General features: G+C 32.5%; 3 protein-coding genes across 3 annotated transcripts in view; all 3 read right to left on the bottom strand.

Moving 5' to 3' along the window:
- LOC144554044 (putative disease resistance protein RGA3) overlaps window positions 1–11,356 on the bottom strand; it is a 33,918-nt gene extending 22,562 nt beyond the window's left edge. The window contains exons 1-2 of the mRNA XM_078302259.1: window positions 9,876–11,356; window positions 5,882–8,038 (exon numbers count right to left, since the gene is read on the bottom strand). Of these exons, the coding sequence (XP_078158385.1) occupies window positions 5,939–8,038; window positions 9,876–10,931 (3,156 nt within the window). The 5' untranslated portion in view covers window positions 10,932–11,356 and the 3' untranslated portion in view covers window positions 5,882–5,938. The remainder of the gene's footprint in view (window positions 1–5,881; window positions 8,039–9,875) is intronic.
- The window catches only part of LOC144554042 (putative disease resistance protein RGA3), a 147,131-nt gene that overhangs the window by 21,721 nt on the left and 98,375 nt on the right, over window positions 1–27,035 (bottom strand). The window lies entirely within an intron of this gene.
- On the bottom strand, window positions 23,868–25,863 carry LOC144554404 (disease resistance protein RGA2-like). Its single transcript, XM_078302726.1, has 2 exons — window positions 25,263–25,863; window positions 23,868–24,961 (listed from the first exon to the last, which is right to left on the bottom strand). The coding sequence occupies exons 1-2, from the start codon at window positions 25,861–25,863 to the stop codon at window positions 23,883–23,885; spliced, it is 1,680 nt and encodes a 559-aa protein (XP_078158852.1). The 3' UTR covers window positions 23,868–23,882.

Raw genomic sequence — 27,035 nt, 5'->3', positions numbered from 1 at the left:
CCAGGTTAAGGACTCAACATGATCAAAATGGCATGCTAATAAGGTATTAAAAAAATGAAATTATTAAATATTATTTGCAGTGTCGTACAAGCTTCCAAGTCAAATTAAGCTATTGACCAGTAGGTGCTAATTGCAATATTCTTTATCTAAATGATGCTCCTATATCGTCAGTGAAAATGAGATGATACCAAATTACCTAACCAAGAACCCTTCCCTGGATCAGCTCAAAGTAATGTTTATTTTAATTCCTAGTCAATTAATTTGTCCGTGATTTATCTAGCGTTAATCTTAAAGACAAATCAGAGGGCTCACAAGGTTACAATAAATCTTGCTGTACGTAATGGTATAGAAACAAAGGTTTTTTTTAATAATGACTTACTAACTCTGACATGATAATTAATAATTAAAATTTTCAGATTAAACATAAAGATTTCTTTTGAATAATGACTACAGTATTCTATTAAAGTATCTTCATACTTTAAAGCGTTCATACTGATGATCAATAATAGGTAACAGATGGACAATTCCAAAATTGAACTATATGGAGCCCCAATCTTTAATTTATTTTGCAATAATCATTTAAAAATGAAATAAATAAATATTATTGGCAGTGTCTTACAAGCTTCCAAGTGTAATTAATCTATATATTGACCAGTAGGTACCAATTGTTATATTATTTATGTATATGATGCTCCTCTATCGTCAGTGAAAATGAGATGATACCGGCCCTCCTCACTCTTTCTAGACCTTACTTCCGACACGTTGAACGATATCCCCTAATAATCATCAGTAACACTTCCCTAGATCAATTCAAACTAATGATTATTTTAATTCTTAGTCTATTATAAACATGTTTTGTCCATTTACAACTTAAAGACCAGGCACTGAGTCTTGAAATTCTAGATTCGTTCTCTCGTGATGTACTTTATTTAATACATATATATTAAAATTAGTAACTTTAAATATCTACCAACAATTCTATTGATAAAAAATAATTTTACAACGAGTCAAATGATCATAATTCCTAAATCTACTATTTTATTCTCACAAATTTCTCTAAAGTACAATAACCCTTTCATCTTACTTATATGCACTCTTAATAATTTTCATTATCTTAATCTCCATCTCTCTCCACAACCGAATCTGCTTTTTTCGACCGTCATCGTGCTTTGATTACCGAATCTGCTCACTACTGTTGTGCTTTGATCTCTCCCATAAACCACAAAATAAACTGGATAAAAAAACCTTTTTGACCATATTTAAAACCCACTTAACACCTTTTTGTAATATAATTTTTAAAATAATGATTTTTTATTCTTTGTTATTTTTTGTGTTGTATTCTTCTTTTTTACAATTCGATGTGATGAATGTTTTGAAAAAGATATTTATTTGTGCTCAAATGTTTTGTGATAATCAAGCTATCGAACTAAATGCTATTTTATTAGAGAAAAAACACAACTCAAGGAAATAAAAACTCCATATCAGAGAAGCAAAAATCAATTAGTGGATGTGTTTACAAATGAATTAGATCCAAAATCATTTGAAGAAAATATAAACAAGTTAGGGTTGACTGATATCTACACGTCTAACTTGAAAAAAACATTGAGGAATATAATTAGTTAGAGATAATTAGCCTCAAAGCCATATGATAATTTTATCATTGGCTAAATTAGAAAATAAAGGGCGCTATCTTTTAAAATAAAAAATAGCTTCCAGATACTATCTAGATCGGAACCGATCCTAATACTTGATAATTAGGATCGGTTCTTAGCTTAGAACCAATCCAGATACTATCTAGATCGGTTCCTATATAAGAACCGATCCTGATACTTTTTTTTTTCAAAGATGGTTCTGCAAAAAAAATAAAATAATAATAATAGTATCAGGATCGGTTGTTTATAAACAACCGTTCCTGATACTTTTTTTTTTGCAGAACCAACTTTGAAAAAAAAAAAAGGTATCAGGAACGGTTGTTTATAAACAACCGTTTCTGATACTATTTTTTTTTTTCAAAGTTGGTTCTGCAAAAAAAAAAAAAAAAAAAAAAAATATCAGGAACGGTTGTTTATAAACAACCGTTCCTGATACTTTTTTTTTTTTTTTGCAGAACCAACTTTGAAAAAAAAAAAAATAGTATCAGGATCGGTTGTTTATAAACAACCGTTCCAGATAGTCCATTTTAGGTTTTTATTTTTCCGCGCTCATCCCTTCTCTCCTTGCGTCTCTCCATTATTCCAAATTACAACTCTCTCAACTCCTTGTCTCCTCTAGCCGCAAGTCTCCTCCTCTCCCTCCATCTTGCCGTCTCCTCTCAGTCCGATCGGCTCAATAAAAAGAGTGCTCGGTGCTCAACGCAAGTGTGCTCGGCGCAATAAATCGACTCACTCGCTCGGTGCTCGGTGCTCGGTGCTTGGTGCTCGGCCCTCTCCTCTCAGTCCGCTCGCCTCTCAGTTTAGGTAAATTTGCTAGATTAGTTTTGCTAGTTTAAGTAATTTCAAATTATCAAATCAATTCAATTCGGTTTCAAATCAATTCGGTTTCATTTAAATCAAAAAGGCTAGTTTAGTTTTGGATTGAAATTACATGAGATGGTATTCTGTTTTATCAAATCAATCCGGTTTCAATTCTTTGGGTACCATAAATCCTAAAAGAATAATATTGCAATTTTGCAGAATCAACAAAAAAAAAAAATAATATCAGGATCAGTTGTTTATTAACAACCGATCTTGATATTTTATTTTTTTTTATTTTTTTTTTGCAGAACCAACTTTGAAAAAAAAAAATAGTATCAGGATCGGTTTTTTATAAAAAACCGATCCTGATAGTTGATAGTTACTATCAGAATCGGTTGTTTTGAAACTTGAAACATAATTAATTTGCATACCGATGTCCTGATAACAGTATATAATAATCTTATTTCTTATTATTTTTTGTGCTTTTTTGTGATGGTTTGTGTTGTTCAGGATCTCCTTCAAAGATGACTGCTGTTATGGACATCAAGTAATTTGTTTTTGAATTTCACCATTATTTTTAGAAATTTTGTATCTGTATCCACTCAATTAAATTGGGACACAGATATAGTTGTAGAATTGTTCGCTTCGTATCTGTTACATTTGCACTCATATATTTAGGTTAATCTTCTCCATTGTGCATTTGTGCAGCAATGTAATAGGTATGGCGATAATTTGATAACCCATAAAAAGAGGCTGAAACCAGCTTATGCACACCATGTGTTCGACAAAATTCCCCACTCTGTTTCTGAAGACAACAAAGCACACAATTCTCTCACTTCTGCCAAAATACCTCCCGATGACTTGCCTACTTCAATTCTCAGGTTCCAAGACGTGATCTAGAGATTATATCAATATTTTGAACTAGATATGGTCAAGTACCTGTTACAACAAATGAGGCTAGAACAGGTACTATGTGGAGAAGAGATTATGATTACACTCATAGAAGCATATTCTCAAACAGGTTTTGTGATGACAAGACATAATTTTAGGTAAAATGTTCATACCTAGACATAATTTTTCAGACTAAATAATATTAAGGAAAAATTAATTCCTATTCATTACAATTTCTTTTTTATGTCTAGGATCTAAAGCTTTAGAAAACCCTAAAAAATGATAAATATGACCATGAAATATATATAATATACTACATATATTTTACTTGTAACTATTATGTGAATATTTTGAAATAGAAAAGATTATTTCAATATGGTACTGACAAGTCAGAAGAGAAGATATACATGTTTAAATATTCAACCATGCTCTATGCTCTATTGATAATTCTATAGCTATATGCCTGCATTTATACAATGGCCATTCACCACCCCATTTGAAATTATAGCAAGTCAATGCCAATCCAAACAATACTTAGTTTCCACCTGCTATATGCTAGACAACAAAGTTCTTACCACAGAGAATTATTTAAGAAAGGCTACAATTAATACTTGCGAAAAGTTAATTCTAAATAGAGTTAAAATCTTTAAACAATTACGCTAGTCCCGTCTAATTCAATTTTATTTTTATTTTTTTTAATTAAATGACTCTAATATTATACTTTATTCCTTTTAAATAAGTATATATTTAACGATCGAGCCTATGATATAATATAATTTATAATTTTAATTTAAATTGTAATGCTTTTTTTATAAGTCTGTAATGTTTATAAAAAGTGTTTAAACTATTCTCAAACAAAATAATTTTCTATCAAAATGATTTTAATTTAAAAAAATATTATTTTTTTTATAGTTTTATTTGGAAAGCAAAATTCGTTAAACAATGTTAGAAAAAAAAAATCTCCTTTAATTGCACCCTCAACGATATGCAAAGGAGGCTCCATAATAACAGATTAATTTTAATAGAAAGAACAAATAACAGCGTTGCTACTGAAAAAAAAAATCAATCATAATATTGCTCGTCCGGATAAATAGTCCATATCTTGTTCAGAAAACTTAAACTATTTTTATTTTTTACCATACTAAGCTTTCATCACAAACAAACACAAAAGAATAATGAAAAATATTTACAACCCATGACAAGAAATCGGGGGTGTCCAATGAGCATCATACCAAATTTGATTCGTTTGATCTGCTATAAGATTTGTGTAGATCAAGTTCATACAAATCTTGACGTGAATCAAATAACTTTGACCGGACATTGAACCGAATTTGATGGGATACTCATCAAAATGCCACAAATACCACAAAACAACAAGCATAAGCAAAGCAAATAAAAAATTAAATACAAAACATCCTTTCACAAACATCTCCTTCCCAATGGTTTATTTTACCCTCAACACTACTCTTTTCCAGAATATCTCAACATTGAAGCCTTTCGTTTCTAAATCTGCAAAGCTCAAAAAGAAAATATCAATGAGTTTTATAATACATAAACTTTCATATATATACTGCTTAAAATCCACAAACTAATTAAGGATTGTTCCCATGTTTCAAAAATTAAACTTTTCTGTTTTTTCTTCGTCTTATATATCTATTTTTTGGATGAAACTTGATACCTGCATTAGATAGCTCTAGATAATACCAATTTAAATGACATACCTCAATGTAAAACATGAAAAGAAAAATGGTGCCAATGACATTGTCTCATATTGTGTACCACTTAATGCCTATATTTATTAGTTACTGGTTGAATTCTAATCTAAAATCAATGAATTTGCTGCATTATGAAAGGAAAGATGTGACTGCGGCCGAAGTGCTACCGATTCAAATTCTAAAAAATTGCATTCAAAACTCAATTAAGGATTGCTAGCTAGCATGCATATTCCAAAATTTATCTTTGATGTTCTTTCTTCGTCCTGTATATCTATTTGTTTAATGAAACTTGATACCTGCTTTGCTCAAGATAAATCCCAATTTAAATGACACATCTCATTACAAAACACGAAAATAAATAAATGGTGCTCATAACATTGTTACATGCTGAGTAGTGATTAGTACCGCTCAATGCCTAAATTGACTAGTTACATGTTGAATTCTAAACTAAAATCCATGTATTTGCTGCATTATGAAAGAAAACATGTGAAGAGCATAAAGTCTATAAAATTCAAGCACATTGTATTTGTACAAGTGTAGTGGGTAATTATATGTGGTAATAGCGCTTAGAAATTAAAATGCAAGGTAATACCGCTAAGAAATTAAAATGTATGGTTAATATGGAACTGGCGGTACATTGCCACATTGTAAATTGGTACAAACTAATATACCGGACCAATACAAATTTTAAATTCTATACTTTACCTGAGAATAAAGACTTCGGCGAATTTATCAAGAAAAGGATATATTGTATCTGATATTAGAAAAAATATATGATAATTAATATGAAGCTAATATGATAAAGTGAAGGAATTAATATACCTGAACAAAAATAGTAATGGCAAGATCAAGCTTCTATCCATGTTGTCACATCATCTCTTAGCTTGTGCGTACATTGGTGGTGAAACTGTATGGTGCTTTCTGGTAAGTAGCATAGAAAGATTTACCCGATGAGTAGATATTCACCTTGGGAATGTGCTTGAATTTGTTCCACTCAGAATCACTTTCTCCTTGACTTACAATCTTCACTAGCAACTCCTCACTACAAAAGATTCGTACCTTTTGTGGCATTGTCTTCCTCAAATAATTTGGCAGAATTTTCATTTCAAAATCAGTTAATCCCATCGTTAAAGCTTTAAGGTTCTCCACAGCTTTGAGATTTGGACATTGTTGAATTAGAATATAAGAGATGTTGGGAAAATTTGAAATCCTCTCCAAGTTTGGGCATCTAAAAACACGAATATCTTTGATTGATGGGAGGTTCTCTACAGTAATGAGCTTATTAGCACCATTAATCTCTAGGTACTCCAAGGAAGTAGCATGATGCAAAAGACCCTCCGGAAGAGATCTCAATAGAGGACAATCTCTAATAAATAATTTTTTCAGCTTTGGCATGGCTACCTGTCCCTTATTCCACTGCCACTCTTTCCAATTGGGCATCCTTGTAAAGTTTAGTTGACTCAATTTGGGAAATGCGGACTTATTGGCATGACAACTCGTAGCTGTCGTATCTCTGTTTTGGATGCCTCCCCACAAGAACTCTTCTCCCACACTCACCACTGAATATGCACCTATTATTCGAAGAAAATCCAAATTCGGGAGTTGGCCTAACAACGCAAGCTCCTCAAAGCATGCACAATTTTCGATATGAATATATCTCAAATTTGGAAGGTTTGCCCTCAAATTTAACCAATTAGGAAGGTGGCTGCCAAAGTAACCTACAATTTGAACAGTTTCTACATAAGGTGGAGGACAAAGCTCATTCAAAACATCCTCAGTTGTCATCTTCTCTTCATCAGTTTGGGAAAGTTGTTCTTTCGGGCTCAATGTTCCGTAAACAAATTTTAGAAATTGTAAACGATCTTTGTTTTGAAGGTTTGCCCTGTTTGCTATGTTACTATCTGATACTTTCTCTAAATTGTATAAAGTGAGTCTAATTAGCTTTGATAGAGTTTCTATGCCCTCTAGGCTACTAAATCCTTCCAAACTATTTTTGTCTGGCTTGAATCCGAGTAGTTGAACAAGCTTCTCTAGTTTATTTAGGCCTAATGGGATTTTCTGAACTCCTGAATTGATAGTATTGAGAAATTTCAGTTCTTGTAGATTGATTATACCAAGAGGGACATTTGATAATTCTTTGCACCCATAAAGATCCAAATATACTAGATATTTGAGATTTCCAATGGAATTCGGAAGATTTCTTATCTTTGAACCACAGACATCCAAGTATCTCAGATGCATGAGGTCACACAAAGAATCAGGTAGGCTTGAAAAATTGGAGTCACTGAGATCTAACATGCGGAGGTTTGAAAAAGCTTTACACACATAATCAAGTGGAATTTCAGGTTTATCGCGAAGAAGTAATGTTCTCAACCCATTTTCCTTTTTAAATAATTCAGTATCCACCTTATTCCCTTCTATAGATAACCGTCGTATTTTCAGTGGACCTTTAGGCCTGGAGAAAACATCTCCCTCCCTCAATACACAATTCTCATCTTTTCCTAATTGGCGGGCAAAGGACCACAAAAGATCATGCATTTTGCATTCTCCTTGATTATATAATTTGTCAGTAGCTTCCAAAAGATTTCGTGCCAGTAACTCTGTGTAGTACCTATTTCCCAACTCCCAGAAATCCACTTTATCTTGCAAATATCCTTCTGCTAGCCACTGGTAGATTAAATCTATTTTATCAAACTCAAAATCTTCCGGAAAAAGGGAGCAAAAGATGAAGCACTGCTTCAAAGGTGATGAAAGGTCCTCATAGCTCAAATAGAATGCATTGTGGATACCTGACATCCCAACAATTGACCACATATTGCTATTTAGAACAGCTTGCCACTCGGCTTTGGCTTTTGGCTTTGTGCAAAGCACACCACCTATAGTTTTGATAGCAAGAGGTAAACCATCGCATTTCTCAACTAGTTGCAACCCAATATCCTTAAATTCTTGAATCTCACTCTCCTTCTCATTTTGAAATACCTGTCAATAAATGAATAAAAAGTTAGGAGCTTCGATGCTTCGATGATGACTATACAAGGTGTAATCTTGTACATCACTGTATAATTAATTATATAAGGTACTTATTTAAAAAGAATAAAATGCGAAACTGACTTTTTAATTGCCCAAACAAGGAAAAGAGAGAACTCTAATAAGATACAAAAAGTAATACTCATTTAATTTTCTTCAAAACCGGAGATACAATTAGTTCAATTATTTTTCACTGAAAATGGACATACAAAATGTATATGACTTAATGCTTACAAATTTTGAATTTGAAAAGCTTCGAGGACTATTAAACTTGCTAAATTAACGAAGAGGGGGCATCACATAGATGATATGTATAGATTTATAATAGATGTTTCGAATATATGTATATCCATAGCATTACTCATGATGATAAAATATAAACTTAAATATGTATTTTGCACTTCTAACAAAAAAAAAAAAAAAAATCAAAATTCACAATCTAATTATCACATGCTGTCTGAATTAATTAGGCCAGCAGGGAACACTAAATTGTTGAAGGCCAGAAAAAAAATACTTCTGGAGTGGTTCCGAATAGGGAAGCAAAAAAAGAATGCTGGGTTTTTTTTGCAATTGTGTAGATATATGGATCCGGATCCAAAGATGGGATTGCAAAAGAGATTGTTTGTGGCCATTGCAAAACATATTTTTGAAGTTGTGGCTATCAGAAAAGAAAAAAAATATTTTGGATTCGAAAAAAAATTAAAGTACAAAATTTGGATCCAAAATTTAAATGTCCGATCAATCTATATATGCCATTAAAAAACTTGGTATTCTTTCTTTTCCCCTTTATTATTTAATAGTAATTTCTTACAATAAAAAATTCATTGCATGGCGCGCACTACCAATGTAACATGAGAATTTATTATTTATATAAATTATTATTAGATAATAAAGGAAAACAGAAAGAGTGCTGGACTTTTTGATAGTATAGATGGATTAGAAAATAAATATTGGATCCAAACTATGGAGCCACAATATTTTCCGAAATCAAAGTGTTTTATGTTTCTTAAAAAATTCAAGTTAGTGTTATTTTTTTTTTAAAATCACCTACTGTTTCAAAATAAATCCAACACTCTTTTTGTTTCAAAAAAAATATGGCAAACATTTATATTACAAAACAATATCAGCCACTCTTTCGGAAAAAAAAAATTACATAGGATCCAAAAATAAATTATTTCAAAGTTTGGATCCAATTTTTTTTTTTAATCTATCTATGCCATTATTAAAGCGCAAGATATTTTCTGTTTCCCTTTATTATTTAATAATAATTTCTATAAATAAAAAAATCTCATGAAACAAAACATGTAAAATTTACAATCAATTATTGAACAAAATTTGTACAAGATTGTTTTAAGGAGCTATTTGTATTTGAAATTTCATATCAAATAGTATAATTTTTTTTTCCAATGCAGTGTTCTTTGAAAGCAGTAGTTAATATCAAAGAGTGGAATTATTGCTCACCAAAAGTAGTATAGACAAATAAATTCAATAAATGTTTAGAAAGCAAATATACGAAATATTTTGAAGAATATATTAATTGTTAAAAATTGTCAATTGGCGGGATATATTAATTTGACATTCCATTACAAAGGCAAATAATCATAGGCACTATATCTATTATTGCTTAATTAATTAAAAAAAAAATTCCCCGTTGTTTAGTTAGAACTAAATAAGCTTGTATTCGTTACATGACTGTCAAATTGTTTGATTAAGCATCCAATACTTAATTAAATCATAATCTTGACAAAGTAGGAAGGCTAATTAAGGCTAATCAATTAATAAAAATTACCTGTTTTATTAATAGGGACCACCCATCTTCATTAGATAACTTCTCTACCCGATGTAATTTTGCTGCTTTCATTCCGTCCGCAACTCTTCCATCTCGTGTGGTAACAAGTAACCTACTCCCGTTAGCTCCGCCACTCATGGGAGCTCGCAACAGACTGTTCCACACTGCTCGACTCTCTTCCCAAACATCATCGAGAACAAGAAGGAACTTTTTGCCCTCGACGAGCCTCTTGAGTATAGGCACCAGCTCCGATCTTTCTTGTGCGGCACCGTGCTCACCTTCTGCCTCCCGAATCATACATTTCAATATTTCTACTCCTTTCACCTCCTTTGAGATACAAACCCAAATTTTTAACTGGAATTCTTCTTTAATCCTTCTATCATTGAAGATCTTACTTGCTAGAGTGGTCTTTCCAATTCCACCCATCCCAACAATTGCTAGAACCAGAATATTTTCTCTCACACTCTTCTCTTCTTCAGTCAGCCAGTTCACTAGCATCTCAGTATCTTCTTCAATCTTTTCACCCACAATATCATCTAGCACAACTAAGGAATCAGTCTTGCGGGTGATGATCGAATCCACTCGGCGAACCAGATCGGAAGGACTAGAAGAGACTTGGGATTCAATCAATCCCAAATCAGTCTTTCTCTTGGCAATCCCCTCAAGCCTAGAATTGATATCCTTGATTTTGGAACCAATTTTATGAGCAAAGAATGGGTTCCGAAAGCAAGACAACAAAGTGCAACCACAATGAGCATTTGATGAGGATTGGGAACTGGAGCCCGCAAGGCGGTCCTTTGCCTTGATCTGACATAGGTCGATGATGTCATCAGCATCATACATGACATCCTTCAGCTGCATGAGCCACCGCTCGATGGCCCTGCTCTCGCTTTTCTTGCTCTCAGCATCAGCAAGGACGCATTGGATGTCACGAACGGTCTCGCCAAGCTTCTCGATCTGGCCAGGGATGCCCAGCAGCCCCCCCACCTCTGCCTGAACCATTTGCAAGAGAAGTTCACTGAACTTTGACAGGAAGGCATCGAGTATCATCGCCATCTTTGTTTTGAATGAGATCTGCCGGTATAGTGCTCAGGAGGAAGAGAGATATTTGGAATGGAGATAATTGGAGAATGTGGTTCTAGAACATAATTTAATTCTTTCCTTATAGTTTTGCTAGGATCAAAGATTACTTATTATTCCTTTCTTTCTGTTGTACCCTTTTTCTTTTGATTTACTTTTCTGTTTTGTAAATTTGAAGTTTGCTTTATTGGTCTGGTTGTGAGAACTGAGAAGCGGAGCAGAATGGCAAGGCAAGGCTTGTGATACAGGAGAATATATAATTGCGTGCAATGTGGACATATGTTTCATTATTTGTTTCTTTTTTTATGATATGAAAATTCATTGCTTGAGGGACTAACCATTTGTTACCATCTACAAACATTGTTTTCTTGGCTGGGCATTTTAGTACAGTAATGTTATGACAATATTTGATCATTAATTCCATAAGATTTCCAGAGTTATTTTTATTATAATGAAATTTTATATTAAAATAGCTCAGGTTGATATAATTAAAACAAATAATGTTCATCAGTTCAAATAGTATATTTTGCTAGGATCAAAGAGCAATTATTCCTTTCTTTCTGTTGCACCGTTTTATTTTTATATCCATTTCTCTTTTGTAAATTTGAAGCTTTATAATGCCAAATAGGTGAAGCATAATGGCAAAGTTGGCAACACAAGGAAATGGCACTGCTTTTGCTTTTGATTTGTGCTGTGTACAACACAAGGAAATGGCACTGCTTTTGATTTGTTTCATGCTTTATTCCATTGCTTTTGCTTTGTGCTTTGTACTACTTGTTGTGATATATTTGATCATTAATTATTCGCTAAGAATTCCAGAACTATTAATTTTATTGTTAGGAAATTATATATTATATGAGATCAGGTTGATATAATTATATATTTAACAAATAATATTCGTTAGTTCAAAGATACAAATAATATTCCTTCGTTATTTTGTATACCTTCTTTTTATTTTCTGATCTCTTTTGTAAATTTTTCAACTTAATTATTCGAAAGAGATGTGGAATGTTGAAGAGTGATGGTTTTGAATTGTTGGGATTTTAGTAGGCATTACCGTAATAGTCTTAAAAGAATATTGAGATTTTAGTAGCAGGCTGGAAGATATATAGCATTCACATCCCCTCAGGTTCTGAAATACAATTGAATCAGACGGCTCCAAATTGTTCTTTTTAACTTGGCACGAATCTCAAAGCATGAATAATACTGCTCTCAGCGCCATCCCAAGCAAGCACCAGCTGAGGGTATATCTGGGAGGATACGGATCCATATACATAGGGGTTGCTGAACGCTATAGGACCTTGACCAGCTCTAATCTGACATGACCAAATTTTTTAGCCTTAAGAAAACAGAGAAGCTAGTTTTTCAACAGACCAGCTCTAACTTTAAGTTTTATTAACTGTAAAGTTTTGTTGGGTTATGATAAATATATCCAGAGTATACATGTATCTCCAAGTTGTATGTAATGTTAAGAATCTCAAGAGCTCTATATTCACTTTCTCCATCCTCCATATTTGTTACCAACAAAAGTATACAGAAAGAAATTAAGCATTCCAACCAACTTTCAACCAATGTGCCTTATATCAACTCCTAATCTAGTCATGACTTCACTAACTTAATGTATATCCTAATTTAACAATATTTTAAATAGTTTGAATCCTAATTTATTTTGTACATTTTATAATTTAACGTCAAACACTTTTGATAATAATTAATTAATACCCCGTTTTTACTATAAAATGTTAACATCTGAATGGGTGAAGGCAGACTTTCAATTTATGGAGATCAAATATGTAATGGGATTTAAAATCATATTAAATTTTCACTACAATATAGTGAGGTTAATTTTAAAGTATCCATTGCATTTTATTTTAATCTATATAGTAAAATAATATCTAAGCATTCTACTTTTAAAATAAATGAGAATCAATTGGCTTGAACCCATTCACAAAAGGTAGAAAAGTTATTGCGAAATGCTAGTTTAATGTTAAAATTGGAAATCAAGCGCAATTTGTGCCAACCAACACGAGGCCCTTGATTAAACATAACAAACGATTCAGATCTAACCTGATGTCATTAGATGGCTGAGGATCCATAACCTCCAGTTTCTCCACTCTGAATCACAACGATCGTGTGCATTCTTCACTCTATTAGAAATTATAGCAAGGCAATACCAATCATACAGACAAATGAATAGTTTGGGCTCAATTTGGCAGAATTGAAAGTTCATGATTCGAGCATAATTTGGGTATAATTCGGAAATAACTCGGTACAACAAAGAAGAAAAAAAAATAATAAAAAAAAATTAGAAAAAATTGTTTTTTTTTTTTTTTTGCATTTTCCTCATGAATAATTTGTGAGATGCGTTTTGTTCACGAATAAAACGTATTATACGTTTTTTTGCATTTTATTCGGAATTCAGTTCAAAAACTGTAAAAAAAAAACAAATAAAATGCGAATTATTACCAATGGAAACAGTACTTTTAGTCTTGACTTGCTAGATGTTTCACAACAAAGTTCACATCACAGAAAGTTTCTAACAAAATAGTCAAATACAGTACTTCAAAGAAATAAATTCTACGTTTAAAATTTAAACTTCAAAACTATCAAACTTTTTACTTATTTTTTATTCAAATGAGTTTTATGTCATATTTTTTATTCAAATAATATATATTTGATATGCCTAAGTTGTAATAGAATTTTTAAAATAATGATATTTTTATCTTTTGTTAATTTCTTGTGTAGAAATCTTGTTTTTTTTTTTTACAATTGAATGTGTTTAATGTTTTGAAAAAAAAGTATTTATTTGTGCTCAAACTTTTTTGTATGTAAAATATGTTTTTTTAGAAAACTTCCTTTATTTTAGAATATTAATTTTTGTCTTCTAAAAATAAAAACATACATTAATGCTTTATTTATAAATTGCTTTAGAGCTTTTTTTCCGTATATTTTTTCTTACACCATCAGCTATATATTTATTTGCCTGGCGAAGTTCGGAACACAACTCTAGCTGATATAAAATTTGCTGATATATCTTTGTGACTAAAACAAAACAAAAATTTGATGATATATCTTTATTTGCTATTTAATTTTTTAGATAGAGAAAAAATCATAGGTTTTGAACTATTCAGAAACAATAATTTTGCACATTTCTTAATAATGGTAAAAAATTTAGAAAAAATAATATAAGTTTTGATCTCCAAATACATTTTAAATCAAAGATTATGTTGAATGGTTCAGATTAACTATTTGAACTTCAAAAATAAAAATATAAAATATAAAACACAATAACAAATGAAACGCACAAAGCATTCGAACCCTCTCAAGAAAGAAAGGCCTTCAACAAACTCCCTATTCGCCTCCAGTTCTGTCCTTCTAAGGGCCCTCCAATTCAGACGTCTTTTGGCCCACCTTGCAGTGACAGCGATTCTATTTTCTTTTTAAAATGCTACCCGGATGCCTGACCTTGGTGCCCGGATCTCTTCCCCTTGTTTCCGTTCGTTGACGGAGTCAACTTCCAAATTCCTTCTCATAAATCACCTTTTTCTCTGGATATCTCTACTCTTCTCCTTTCCTTTACTCTCCAATTTGAACTAATCCGTCTCTTCTCCTTCGTAACTTCCCTCCTATTGCTCTCCTTTGAGAGCTGAAATCTCTAGATGAAAAATGTAACCTAAACCAGCTATATCATGGTGGAAGCTCTCTCTCGAGGGTGTTCTCTGTGTTGTCAGATTATTATTTTATTATTTTTTCTTTTATTTTCCCAGTAAAGGTGTGCAAAGATTTTCTTTTGTCGGATATATCCGAGCCTTTGCTCAAAAGAGAAGCAAACACATTCAAAAGTAGTGATTCTATCTATTTAAAAAAATAATAAAAATATAAATTATGTCTCTTCCTATTTTTTTGCTGTTGTGAAATATGTTTGAATTTCTATGCTTTGCTTCTTCTGAAAAATTATAAAATTATGCCCACCCTACTTAAAATTTCAATTTCACCTATGAATACAATAGTGGAGATTGAAACATCATCCACGTCATATTAAAAACAAGCTAATCTCAAAATGCTTCAATGACTAGAATGAGATATATTAAATTTTGGATGTATTTAATTAAGATTTGCCAACTTATGTTTGATGGCATGATAAACGTTGAAATTATGATGAATTTTGGTCGCCAGAGATAGCTTTCCTCTAATATCTATGTAAAATAAATAAAAACGATATCAACGAAATTCATCCAAAAAATTTATTAATACCTTTTAAATTGGGGAACTCCAAAAATATCCGGCCCACCAATTCAATCTGTTGCCCCTAAAAAATAGAGCCGCTGATTGAATTGGCGTCCCAGCTATTTTTGAAATTCTCAATAAAATATATATATTTTTTAAATATGGTATAAATAAAAATTTCGGCGAAATTCATATACCCAGAACAATTATCATATTAGATCCCTCATAATTTATTTTCATTACATAGTGCAGCGGCCTGCTAATATAAGCTGGGTTTTGTTTGGGCTTCAACAGGCCGTGAGGCCTAAAGTCAATTACTTGGCCCACCTCTGGCTCTTGCTCAGTCCTTCCTCTTGCTCTGGGATCTCCGCTCAAAAACCCTTTAACATAGTACCTTGCTCTTGGCGTGTGTTACTTCCCTCCGATCGCCTCACATTCTGTAGGTACCAAATCTCCATCTTCATTTTGGTTATTGCATGTCCTTTTCTCGAAAATAGAGAAAATGCCTTTTGTTTGCTCAAAGTTACGGATTATGATTTTATGATTAATGGATTTATTTCTTGAACAAAAATATTGGACCTTTAATAGAATCTTTGAACTTCCTGAAAGAAAAAAATAATTTTATAGAAATCTTTTATGAAATATGATCTACTTTTGTTTTTTTCAACAACAAACATGCATTGTATTTGTTTTTGTGGTGAAGACCTAGTGATGTAATAATAAGTATAAGAACATAGATCCGAAAAAAAATGTTCTCTGTTGAAGCCCGATAAAATGTACTACAAGAATTTTGGTCAAGGAAGTTGGCAACCCTTATGCTTGCACTAAATTATGAAGTTGTGATTGGTATAAACAACCAAAATTTTTGTAGTTAATATATTAAAATATCTTCCTTAGTTAATTTATTACCATGGTTTTTGTGGAAATTGAAAAAGTACCTTAAGCTCACTCAATATATTTGTACTTTGTTAATGGAGATATTGATCCATAAGTATGGACTGTTCCGCACTTTGCAAAGTACCATAGCCTCACTTTTTATATTAATTTCTCTCCTGTTTATTACCAAATGAGTCCAAGGTGTGCTCTCGAGTTTGGGTAATACATTTGCACAAAGAGAGAGACATTGTTAAGTTCACCAAGCCCTTTTGTGAATTCAATTCTAAATTTATCGGATTGACTTTAAATGACGAATTTGAACTGTTGAAAACCATCTATCTTATGAGTGATGCTTCTACATGCGAATATTTTTAAATTTGGGGGAATTTCATGTATACCCCTCAAAAACTTCAAAATTATGTATTCCCCCCTTGAAAATTCATAATATCATATATGAATTTGCCAGTCTTCTAATTGGTCGGTTTTCGAGGGCAAATGTATAATTTCTCTATTTCTGAGTTGTAACATTTCTCTATTTTCCCCTCGAAAATTCATAATATCATATATCAAAATGTTACTGAGTTGGAGTCCACATCAGCTGCCATAGAAGTGACAACATGTTGTTGCCACAGATGTAAAGTGAACCATGTACATTTTTGTATGTTGAAATAAAATTATGAAGTTTGCTGAGGGTCTTCACAACACTTTTTGTATATGCTTCTTGGTTTTGTTGACTCTCTTTCTTTTTGCTTGGTATTGTTTTTTATTGAAATATTTTTTTTTTCCCGTTGTGAGGGACTTCTTTATCCCTTTTAATTTAAGGTCTATAGTATCAGCACAAGATTTTCTTAATTACAGCTTGCTACATTGACTTCTAGGATGCCAATGATACATTTTAATGCACGCATATTAGAAAGCATTTTGGTGATTTATCTTCTGTTATCACTACCTCCAAGATATAATTTTGCTGTCATATCTCAATGTTGTTATCCTTTAATTTTCAATTGCGCTTTTGTTGCTCACTTTTACGTTCCATTTTTGCATTGTTGTTGGGTTAATCATGGTTTTTTGTTTTCTATATTTCATATGTTTATTTTTATTTCTGAATTACTCTGTCTTTGTTGGTAAATTTGTCAATGGCTGTTTTTTTTGTCTTAAATTATTTTAGTTAATTAGCCTTTTAATTCAATTTAATATAATGTTGTTAAAATGTAGTATAAAACATATTTTCATGTACATGCTTTTCTTTTTTTGAAAATATACTATAAATTAATTGTTGCAAAGGTCCGATAATGATGCAAGTATAAGAATGGAGATTTCAGAAACTGCCCAATAAAAATATACATATGGTTTGTCACATGCAAAGGTTTGCTGATCTGAGAATACTGATCTGTCACATCTCTCTCTCTCTCTGTATGTGGTGTCAATGTATCTATACTTGTGAAAGCCATTTACATTTATATCTGGGCTCCAGAGAACAAAAGGTTGAAACATAATTAATTTACTGAGGGTCTTGATAACAGTATATAACTATATATGTTGTTTCTTAATTATTTCTTTTCCTTATTGTTTTTTTTTTTATATAGTTTATGTTGTTTTGGTTCTTCTTTAAAGATGATGGCTGTTATGGACATGAATTAAATTGTTTATCTTGAAACTTTTTACTGAGTCTCTTAAAAGTTAAGATAATTATCTTTTTGTATATTTTTTTTAGGAAATGCCCTTAAGCATAAAGTTTAATTAGATAATTATAATTGTATACTGAAGTGAAGGTGCTTGTTCAGATGAGATACCAAGTGAAGAGTAAAATGTAGACATGGAAATTTGAAATCTCTTTCCAATTTAAAAATGGATGATGACTTACTGGGCATTTTTCTGTGCTCTTTTCTTCTTATTCAATAACTCTTTAAAAGGTATTTGGTGAGCTCTGGCTCCAGAATTGTTTGTGTGTGTGTGTGTTTCTTTTAATTTAAATCATTGGACTTCTCCTTAAAAATTGTTTTGCAATATTTTGTAGGGATGTTTTGGCATTTACATCTGAGGGAAAAATTACGAGTTTATAGTGCAGCTGCCAGCTAAGCTGGGTTTTGTTTGGGCTTAAACAGGCCGTGAGGCCCAACACCAATTGCTTGCACAAATAAGTAAATGTAGTGTCAACCATCTCTAGCTCTTTCAGTCCTTGCTCTTGCTCTGGGGTCTCCGCTCAAGAACCCTAAACCTAGTACGGTACTAGTACTACCTTCTTTTGGCGTGTGTTACTTCGCTCCAGCCGCCTCTCAGTCTTCAGTCCCATGTGAGGCATTTTAGCAAACACCTTAACTGCAAAATGTGTTGGCGGCTGGAATTTGCAGTTAAGGTGTTTGTTAAAATGCCTCTCATAGGATGCCCTCCTAATTTGATCAATTAAAACACTTTAATTACAGGTCTTTGCAGCACTTTAATTGTGTCGTTGAATAGCAAGAGATGCAACCCTAATTAGTTATTTCTTACAGCACTCCTAAATGACTGCTGCAGAAGTGAAGCCCAACATGATCACTTGTACAGCTCTCATTGATGGCCTGTGCAAAAATTGAGATGTTATTACTGCACAGGTGTTCGAACAAATGCTTGCTTGTGGACTTGTACCCAATTTGCATACTTACAGCAGTCTTATTCATGTTGCTTTGAGGATTTTTGTGAAATGGTTGTTGAAGGTTTTGTTCCAGGTGTGTGCTCACCTACAACATTCTCATTCAGACTGAAATTGGTGTCAATGTATCTTTACATTTATATCTGGGCTCTAGAGAACAGTGGGTTGAAACATGATAAATTTACTGAGGGTGCTGATAACAGTATGTTTCTTATTTCTCATTTTTAGGCCTTTTGTAATGGTTTTATGGACATCAATCATAAAATTGCTCGTTCGGATAAATTGTCCAGATCTTGCTCAGAAAACTTAAAAACTATTTTTACTTTTTACCATACTAAGCTTTCATCACAAACAAACACAAAAGAATAATGAAAAATATATACAGCCCATGACAAGAAATCAGGGGTGTCCAATGAGCATCAAACCAAATTTGATCTGTTTGATCTACTATAAGATTCGTGTAGATCAAGTTCATACGAATCTTGACGTGAATCAAATGACTTTGACCGGACATTGAACTGAATTTGATGGGATACCCATCAAAATGCCACAAATACCACAAAACAACAAGCATAAGCAAAGCAAATAAAAAATTAAATACAAAACATCCTATTGCAAAAACTCCTCAATAGTCTATTGTACCCTCAACACTGCTCTTTTCCAGATGTAATATTCCTTGATCGTTGATTAGTTCTATTTTCTTATCGAAATAATTCTAGGAACAAATAATATTTATACTTTATATAAATATATATGATTAAGCATAGATAAGAGACATATGTCATGGAACGTAATAAATAACTATTAAGAAGCTTACATAAAGATCTACAAATATTACGTTATATGATATTACAAAATTCTAAGACATTATGTTCAAAATATTGTACCTAAGTAGAATATATATTTACGCGCTGAAATATTCTGAAAAATAATAACGGATGATTGGGAGTATATTTCTCATAACTTTGTCACAATAAATAAATATATATAGAAAATAATGTTGTCCAATATAGTATACAGAATTGAAATATATAGAAATCTAACAAGGAGACCAACGACTTTTATGTTTTGTGCTTTTCCATATTTTAAACATACAAGTGTCAATATGTGTATAATCGATATGTACATATTATGCTTCTGCTCATATCAAATTCTCCTAATATACTTACTATACGTGTAATTTTGAAAAGATTTCATCACCTATCTAACTGCTGACAATGAAATTACCATCTCTCAAAATTAAATAAAACAAAAGAAAAAAAAGAACAGCAACACAAAGAACTGTGATTCCATCTCATATGCATCAAACATTAAAACTTTCCATCTTCATTTCAAACAAAAAAAAAGAAGAAGATTATTTTCTTTAATTCTCCTTCCTTAAAATTTGGTCTTTCCTCCTTTGTTTTCCCGCCTACATGACCTGCACTCCTTCGCCAGCTAACAACCTAACGCCAGATCCCTCTCTATAATAGCCCCTTACTACCCTCTAGCATGATAACCCTAACAGCCCCTCACCTGTCCTCTCTCTCTCTTTGTCCTTCTCTGCCTAGAACCCCAGCTGCCCGAGATGCACAAGGAGCTGTAAGAATAAGAACATCCGTCGCTGCTGCACGTCGTGCACTGCCCCCCCCCCCCCCCCCCCCCCCCCCCCCCCCCCCCCCGCACCACCAGCCACCGCCAAAGAAGCTGACCACCGGCAGCCACCACGGTCCATGCACCACCCTTATCTTTTCTCCCATGTGCCTTGCTCTCAAGGTAAACCCATATCAAAAGTTCATTATTTAACCATTGTCCGATGAGTACTTGTTTAGATGACGTTATTATATTATAAACTTAGTGGTAAAGATTTGTTAGTTGTTAACATCGATCATACGCCAAAGCTCCTTCTATTATTCATGTTTATGTTTTATATCTATATATTGAACCTATCTTTACTTTACTACCCTCTTCATATTGTTATACCTTTTAAATAATATCAAACAGTAGGTTTATTTTTGTTTTAAAGTATATAAAAATCTATCTTAGTTCTCATATATTTTAATTATCTTTATACTTTACCATTATTCAGTGATTTTTAAATCTTTGTTGAAGATTTAATGTAACCATATTAATTTTTACTATGTACTCTAATTATTTTCAACAAAGAGAATATAATCGCACTTATTAAATAGCTATATTTTAAAGGACTTGGTTAAATAAAGTTATGATGCATATATGTCAAGTCTTTATTTGCCTTTTCATCTCTGATTTTAAAACGGATTGTTAAGTAGGTTGTAACTGGCAAAACATATTAAGTATTATAGACAAGTGTTGTCAAGCGATGTTAAATATAATCATGTTTATGTAATTTAGGTTTGAATCTTGAAGTATTAGAAGAGTGGAAGAACGAATAAATTACTACAATAAGAGGTGCGGGTTTCCTAGACTTTATAAAACTATTTTACTTTCCTATTGTCATTAAATTGTTTATTATCATTGCATTAGTTGGATTTATGCATGTTGTTGTCGAACCATTCGTATGACTTGAGTAGACACAAATAACTTGCATGAAATAATAGGATTCATATATTGACCAATGGACTTGCATGAATAGGATGTGTTGAGCATGACATGAACTGTGTGATTGAATAAATGTGTTTTTGAAAAAGAACGAATATGGTAATTGAACAGGGGCCAATATGCTTGCATATTGGGATGTATACATTGGGTTTAGTTTCGACTGGACCCCTCGTTAACGTGACTGTAGGCGAAAGCGGTCCTGTCACGGATGTGATTGTAGGCTGACGCGGTCCCTTCACGGACGTGATCGTAGGCGCAAGCGGTCCTTTCACGGACGTGATTGTAGGCGGAAGCGGTCCTATCACGCCAAGACCTAGCGGCATATGAATTCACCGTCTAGTGAGGCAAACGAACAAGATTAACGGATTTTTCTTTAAATAAATGAAAGTAAATGAATGAGGTAACAATAGGATATACATTGCATTGGAAGAAGCATACGCATTTTATTTATGTATTTTCATATTTGTGAATATAAGTAAATGTTTTATAAGCTCTAGGCTGGAACTAAATCCCGCACTGAGAGAAGGTTCGATCTCTCACCCGTTCCACTTTTATGTGGGTTCCAGGTAATGACGCAGAAGGATTCGAGCAAGGACAAGAGTGAGACTAAAAGGGAAGGCTTATGATTAATAAAGTGCCACATGTTGTTTACTTTTTATATTTCTTTTCCACAATTCTATATTGATACATTGAGCAGGCATGGCAGTGTCTGTGTTACTAGCCATGTCTGCCATGATCGTTTGTGAAAACTCTTTTGCTTATGAAATAAATGTGGCTTTATTTATATTGTTATTGATAATGTATGTGATGTGAATACGCCTTACGTAGAAATACGTGGCGGGTTGTCTCGGGGTGTGACACCAGATCTCAACATTGAAGCCTTTCATTTCTAAATCTGCAAAGCTCAAAAAAGAAAATATCAATGAGTTTTTTAATACATAAACTTTCATATATATAGTGCTTAAAATCGACAAACTAATTAAGGATTGTTCCCATGTTTCAAAAATTAAACTTTTATATTCCGTCCTTTATTTCTATTTTTTGGATGAAACTTGATACCTGCATTAGATATCTCTAGATAATCCCAATTTAAATGACATACCTCAATGTAAAACATGAAAAGAAAAATGGTGCCAATAACATTGTCTTGTATTGTGTACCACTTAATGCCTATATTTATTAGTTACTAGTTGAATTCTAATCTAAAATCCTTGAATATGCTGCATTAGGAAAGGAAAGATGTGAAAAACATAAAATCTGTAAAATTCAAGCACTATCTCTACACCCTCTAATACAAAACAATCCATGTTATATTAGCTTTGCATGGATTCAAATTGAAAAAAAATAATATATATATATATATCAATTGTTAAAAAAAAATCCATAGTTTTTAATTTATTTAACATTTATGGGTTGATTAATTAAAAAACCAAAATGCACAAGTACAAAACTTGTATCCAACTAGAAGCCAGCCAACTAGGTACAAAAAATTGAATATGTACACACTACTTTTGTCAAAAATGGAAAATTCAGTTATAAGGACAAAAATAGTGCTAACAAACTAAATTCAGTTATGGAAATTATGGAATTGAGAATATAATTGCCACATTATACTTGTACCAAATAAAATACCGGACCAATCCAAAATAAAAAGGAATCAGGGGTGTTTAATGAACATCAGATCAAATTTAATCTGTTTGATCTACTCCAAGATTTGTATAAATCAAGTTCATGTGAATCTTAACGCAGAACAAATGACTCCAACCGGGCATTGAATAGAATTTGATCCGATGCCCATCGAAACATCGCCCTTCATAAATGACCCCAAAAAAGAAAGCGTAACCAAATTATATAAAAATTAAATTTAAACATCCTTTTACAAAGATCTCCTTCCCAATGATTTATTTTACCTTCAAACATTGCTCTTTAATTTCCAGATCTCAACATGGACGCCTTTTGTTTCTAAATCTACAAAGCACAAAAAGAATATAAAAATTATATTTTTGGTACTTAAACTATCATATATATATGTATCAAATCCAAAATGTATCTTTGATGTTCTTTCTTCGTCCTGTATATCTATTTGTTGAATGAAACTTGATACCTGCATTACTCAATGCCTAAATTTAAATGACATATCTCATTACAAAACTTGAAAATAAATAAATGGTGCTAATAACATTGTTACATGCTGAGTAGTAAGTACCACTCAATGCCTAAATTGACTAGTTACATGTTGAAATCTAAACTAAAATCCATGTATTTGCTGCATTATGAAATAAAACATGTGAAGAGCATAAAGTCTATAAAATTCAAGCACATTGTATTTGTACAAGTGTAGTGGGTAATTATGGTAATAGCACTAAGAAATGAAAATGCATGGTAATACCTCTAGGAAATTAAAACGTATGGTTAATATGGAACTGGCGGTACATTGCGACATTGTATTGGTATAAACTAATATACCGGACCAATCCAAATTTTAAATTATATACATTATGTGAGAATAAAGACTTCGGTGAATTTATCGATATATTGTATTTGATATTAGAAAAAATATATATTATAATTAATATGAAGCTAGTATGATAAAGTGGAGGAATTAATATACCTGAACAAAAATAGTAATGGCAAGATCAAACTTCAACCCTTGTTGTAACATCATCTCGCATCATCTCTGAGCTTGTGCGTACATTGGTGGTGAAATTGTATCGTGTCATTTGGTAAGTAGCATTCAAAGATTCACCCGATGAGTAGATAGTGACCTTGGGAATGTGGATGAATTTGTTCCGCTCAGAACCGCTTTCTCCTTCACTTACAATCTTCACCAACAACGCCTCACTACACCTGATTCTTAGTTTATGTGGCATTGTCGTCCTCAAATAATTTGGTAGGATTTCCATGTTAAAATCAACCAATGCCATCGTATGTAAAGCTTTAAGGTTCTCCACAGCTTTTATATTTGGGCATTCTTTGATTAGAATATATGAGATACTGGGCAAATTTGAAATCCTCTCCAAGTTTGGGCATCTAAAAACACGAATATTTTTTATTGATGGGAGGTTCTCTACAGTAATCAGCTTATTAGCACCATTAATCTCTAGATACTCCAAGGAAGTAGCATGATGCAAAAGACCCTCCGGAAGAGATCTCAACTGGGGACAATCTCTAATAAATAATATTTTCAACTTGGGCATAGCTACCTGCCCATTATTCCATTGCCACTCCTTCCAATTGGGCATCCCTTCAAAACCTAGTTGACTCAATTTGGGAAATGCAGACTTATTGGCATGACAACTTGTAGCTGTCGTATCTCTGTTTTGGATGCCTCCCCACAAGAACTCTTCTCCCACACTCACCACTGAATATGCACCTATTATTCTAAGAAATTCCAAATTGGGCAATTGGCCTAACAACGCAAGCTCCTCAAAGCATGCACAATTTTCGATATTAAGATATCTCAAATTTGGAAGGTTTGCCCTCAAATTTAACCAATTAGGAAGGTGGCTGCCAAAGTAACCTACAATTTTAACAACTTCTAGAGAAGGTGGGGGACAAAGCTCATTCAAAACATCCTCAGTTGTCATCTTCTTTTTATTAGTTTGGGAAAGTTGTCCTTCCGAGCTCAATGTGTTGTAAAATAACCATAGTCTTTGCAAACGACCTTTGTTTAGAAGGTTTGCCCTGTTTGCTATGTTCTTGTTCGATACATTCTCTAAATTGTATAAGTTGAGACAAATTAGCTGTGATAGAGTTTCTATGCATGTCTAGGCTACTAAATCCTTCCAAACTATTTTTGTCTGGATTGAATCCGAATAGATGAACGAGCTTCTCTAGTTTATTTAGGCCTACTGGGATTCCCCTGACTCTTGAATTGGTAGTACAGAGAAATTTCAATTCTTGTAGATTGGTGATACTATGAGGGAGATCTAACAAATCTCTGCAATATTGAAGATTCAAATATACTAGATATTTGAGGTTTCCAATGAAAGAAGGAAGATTTCTTAACTTTGAACCACTGATATCCAAGTATCTTAGATGCATGAGGTCACAGAAAGAATTAGGTAGGCTTGAGAAATTGGACTGCCTGAGATCTAATATGCAGAGGCTTGAAAAAGCTTTACACACATAATCAAGTGAAATTTCAGGTTTATTGCGAAGAAATAATGTTCTCAACCCATTTTCCTTTTTAAATAATTCAGTATTCACCTTATTCCCTTCTATAAATAACCGTCGTACTTTCAGTGGACCATCAGGCCTGGATAAAACACCTCCCTCCCTCAATACATAGTTCTCATCTTTTCCTAATTGGTTGGCAAAGGACCACAAAAGATCATGCATTTTGCATTCTTCTTGATCATATAAATTATCGGTAGCTTCTAAAAGATTTCGTACTAGTAACTCTGTGTAGTACTCATTTCCCAACTTCCAGAAATCTACCTTATCTTGCAAATATCCTTCTGCTAGCCACTGATAGATTAAATTTGTTTTATCAAACTCAAAATCTTCCGGAAAGAGGGAACAAAAGATGAAGCACTGCTTCAATGGTGATGAAAGGTCCTCATAGCTCAAATGGAATGCATTGTGGATACTTGACACCCCAACAATTGACCACATATTGCTATTTAGAACATCTTGCCATTCGACTTTCGTTTTTGGTTTTGTGCAAAGCACACCACCTATAGTTTTGATGGCAAGAGGCAAACCATCACATTTTTCAACTAGTTGCAACCCAATATCCTTAAATTCTTGAATATGACTCTCCTTCTCATTTTGAAATACTTGTCAATAAATGAATGAAAAGTTAGGAGGTTCGATGCCTCGATGATGACTATATGAGTTGTAATCTTGTACATCACTGTATAACTATATAAGGTACTTATTTAAAAAGAATAAAATACGAAACTAGCTTTTTAATTGCTCAAACAAGGAAAAGAGAGAACTCTAATAAGATACAAAAAGTAGTACTCATTTAATTTTCTTCAAAACCGGAGATACAATTAGTTCAATTATTTTTCACTGAAAATGGACATACAAAAAGTATAGATTGAGATATATTTAGTTCAATTAATTGAGATATATTAAGTTCAATTATTTTTCGTTGGAACTTAAATTCGTATTTTGCACTTCCAAAAAAAAAAAAAATCAAAATACACAATCTAATTATGACAGGAACGATTTCTTTCTTGTGCTCAAATTAGAAAGCAATGCAACCAGCTATAGAGCATCTTTTGTTCAATGTGAAATTGAGGGTTATTGACAACTTTATAATAACTTAATTTCGAATCTTCAGAAATTATAGATTTTTCGAATATATGTTTATCCATAGCATTACTCATGATGATAAAATATAAATTTAAATATGTATTTTGTACTTCTTAAAAAAAAATCAAAATACACAATGTAATTATCACAGGATGTCTGAATTAATTAGGCCAACAGGGAACACTAAATTGCTGAAGCCAAAAAAAATACTTCTGGAGTGGTTCCGAATAGGGAAACAAAAAGAATGCCGGGTTTTTTTTCAATTGTGTACATGGATCCGGATCCAAAGTTTTGATTGCAAAAGTGATTGTTTGTGGGCATTGCAAAACATATTTTTGAAGTTGTGGCTATCAAAAAAGAAAAAAAAAAATGGTTTCGAAAAAAAATTGAAGTACAAAGTTTGGATCCATAATTTAAATTTAGGATTCATCTACGCCATTAAAATTCCTGTTGTTCTTTCTTTTTCCTTTTATTATTTAATAGTAATTTCTTTAAATAAAAAATTTGTTGTATATATTATGCAT

The sequence above is a fragment of the Carex rostrata genome, chromosome 5 (assembly GCF_964058835.1).
Source record: "Carex rostrata chromosome 5, lpCarRost1.2, whole genome shotgun sequence".
NCBI classification, from domain to species: Eukaryota; Viridiplantae; Streptophyta; class Magnoliopsida; order Poales; family Cyperaceae; genus Carex; species Carex rostrata.
This window is presented reverse-complemented; position numbering and strand designations above follow the sequence as displayed.

What these genes read in the sequence shown, in the direction of transcription:
- LOC144554404 (XM_078302726.1), bottom strand. Translation starts at nt 25,863, where the DNA reads ATGTGGTCAATTGTTGGGGTGTCAAGTATCCACAATGCATTCCATTTG. An exon ending in AAGATACTTGGATATCAGTG is followed by an intron (nt 24,962 to 25,262) that starts GTTCAAAGTTAA and finishes TATACAATTTAG; the next exon opens with AGAATGTATCGAACAAGAAC.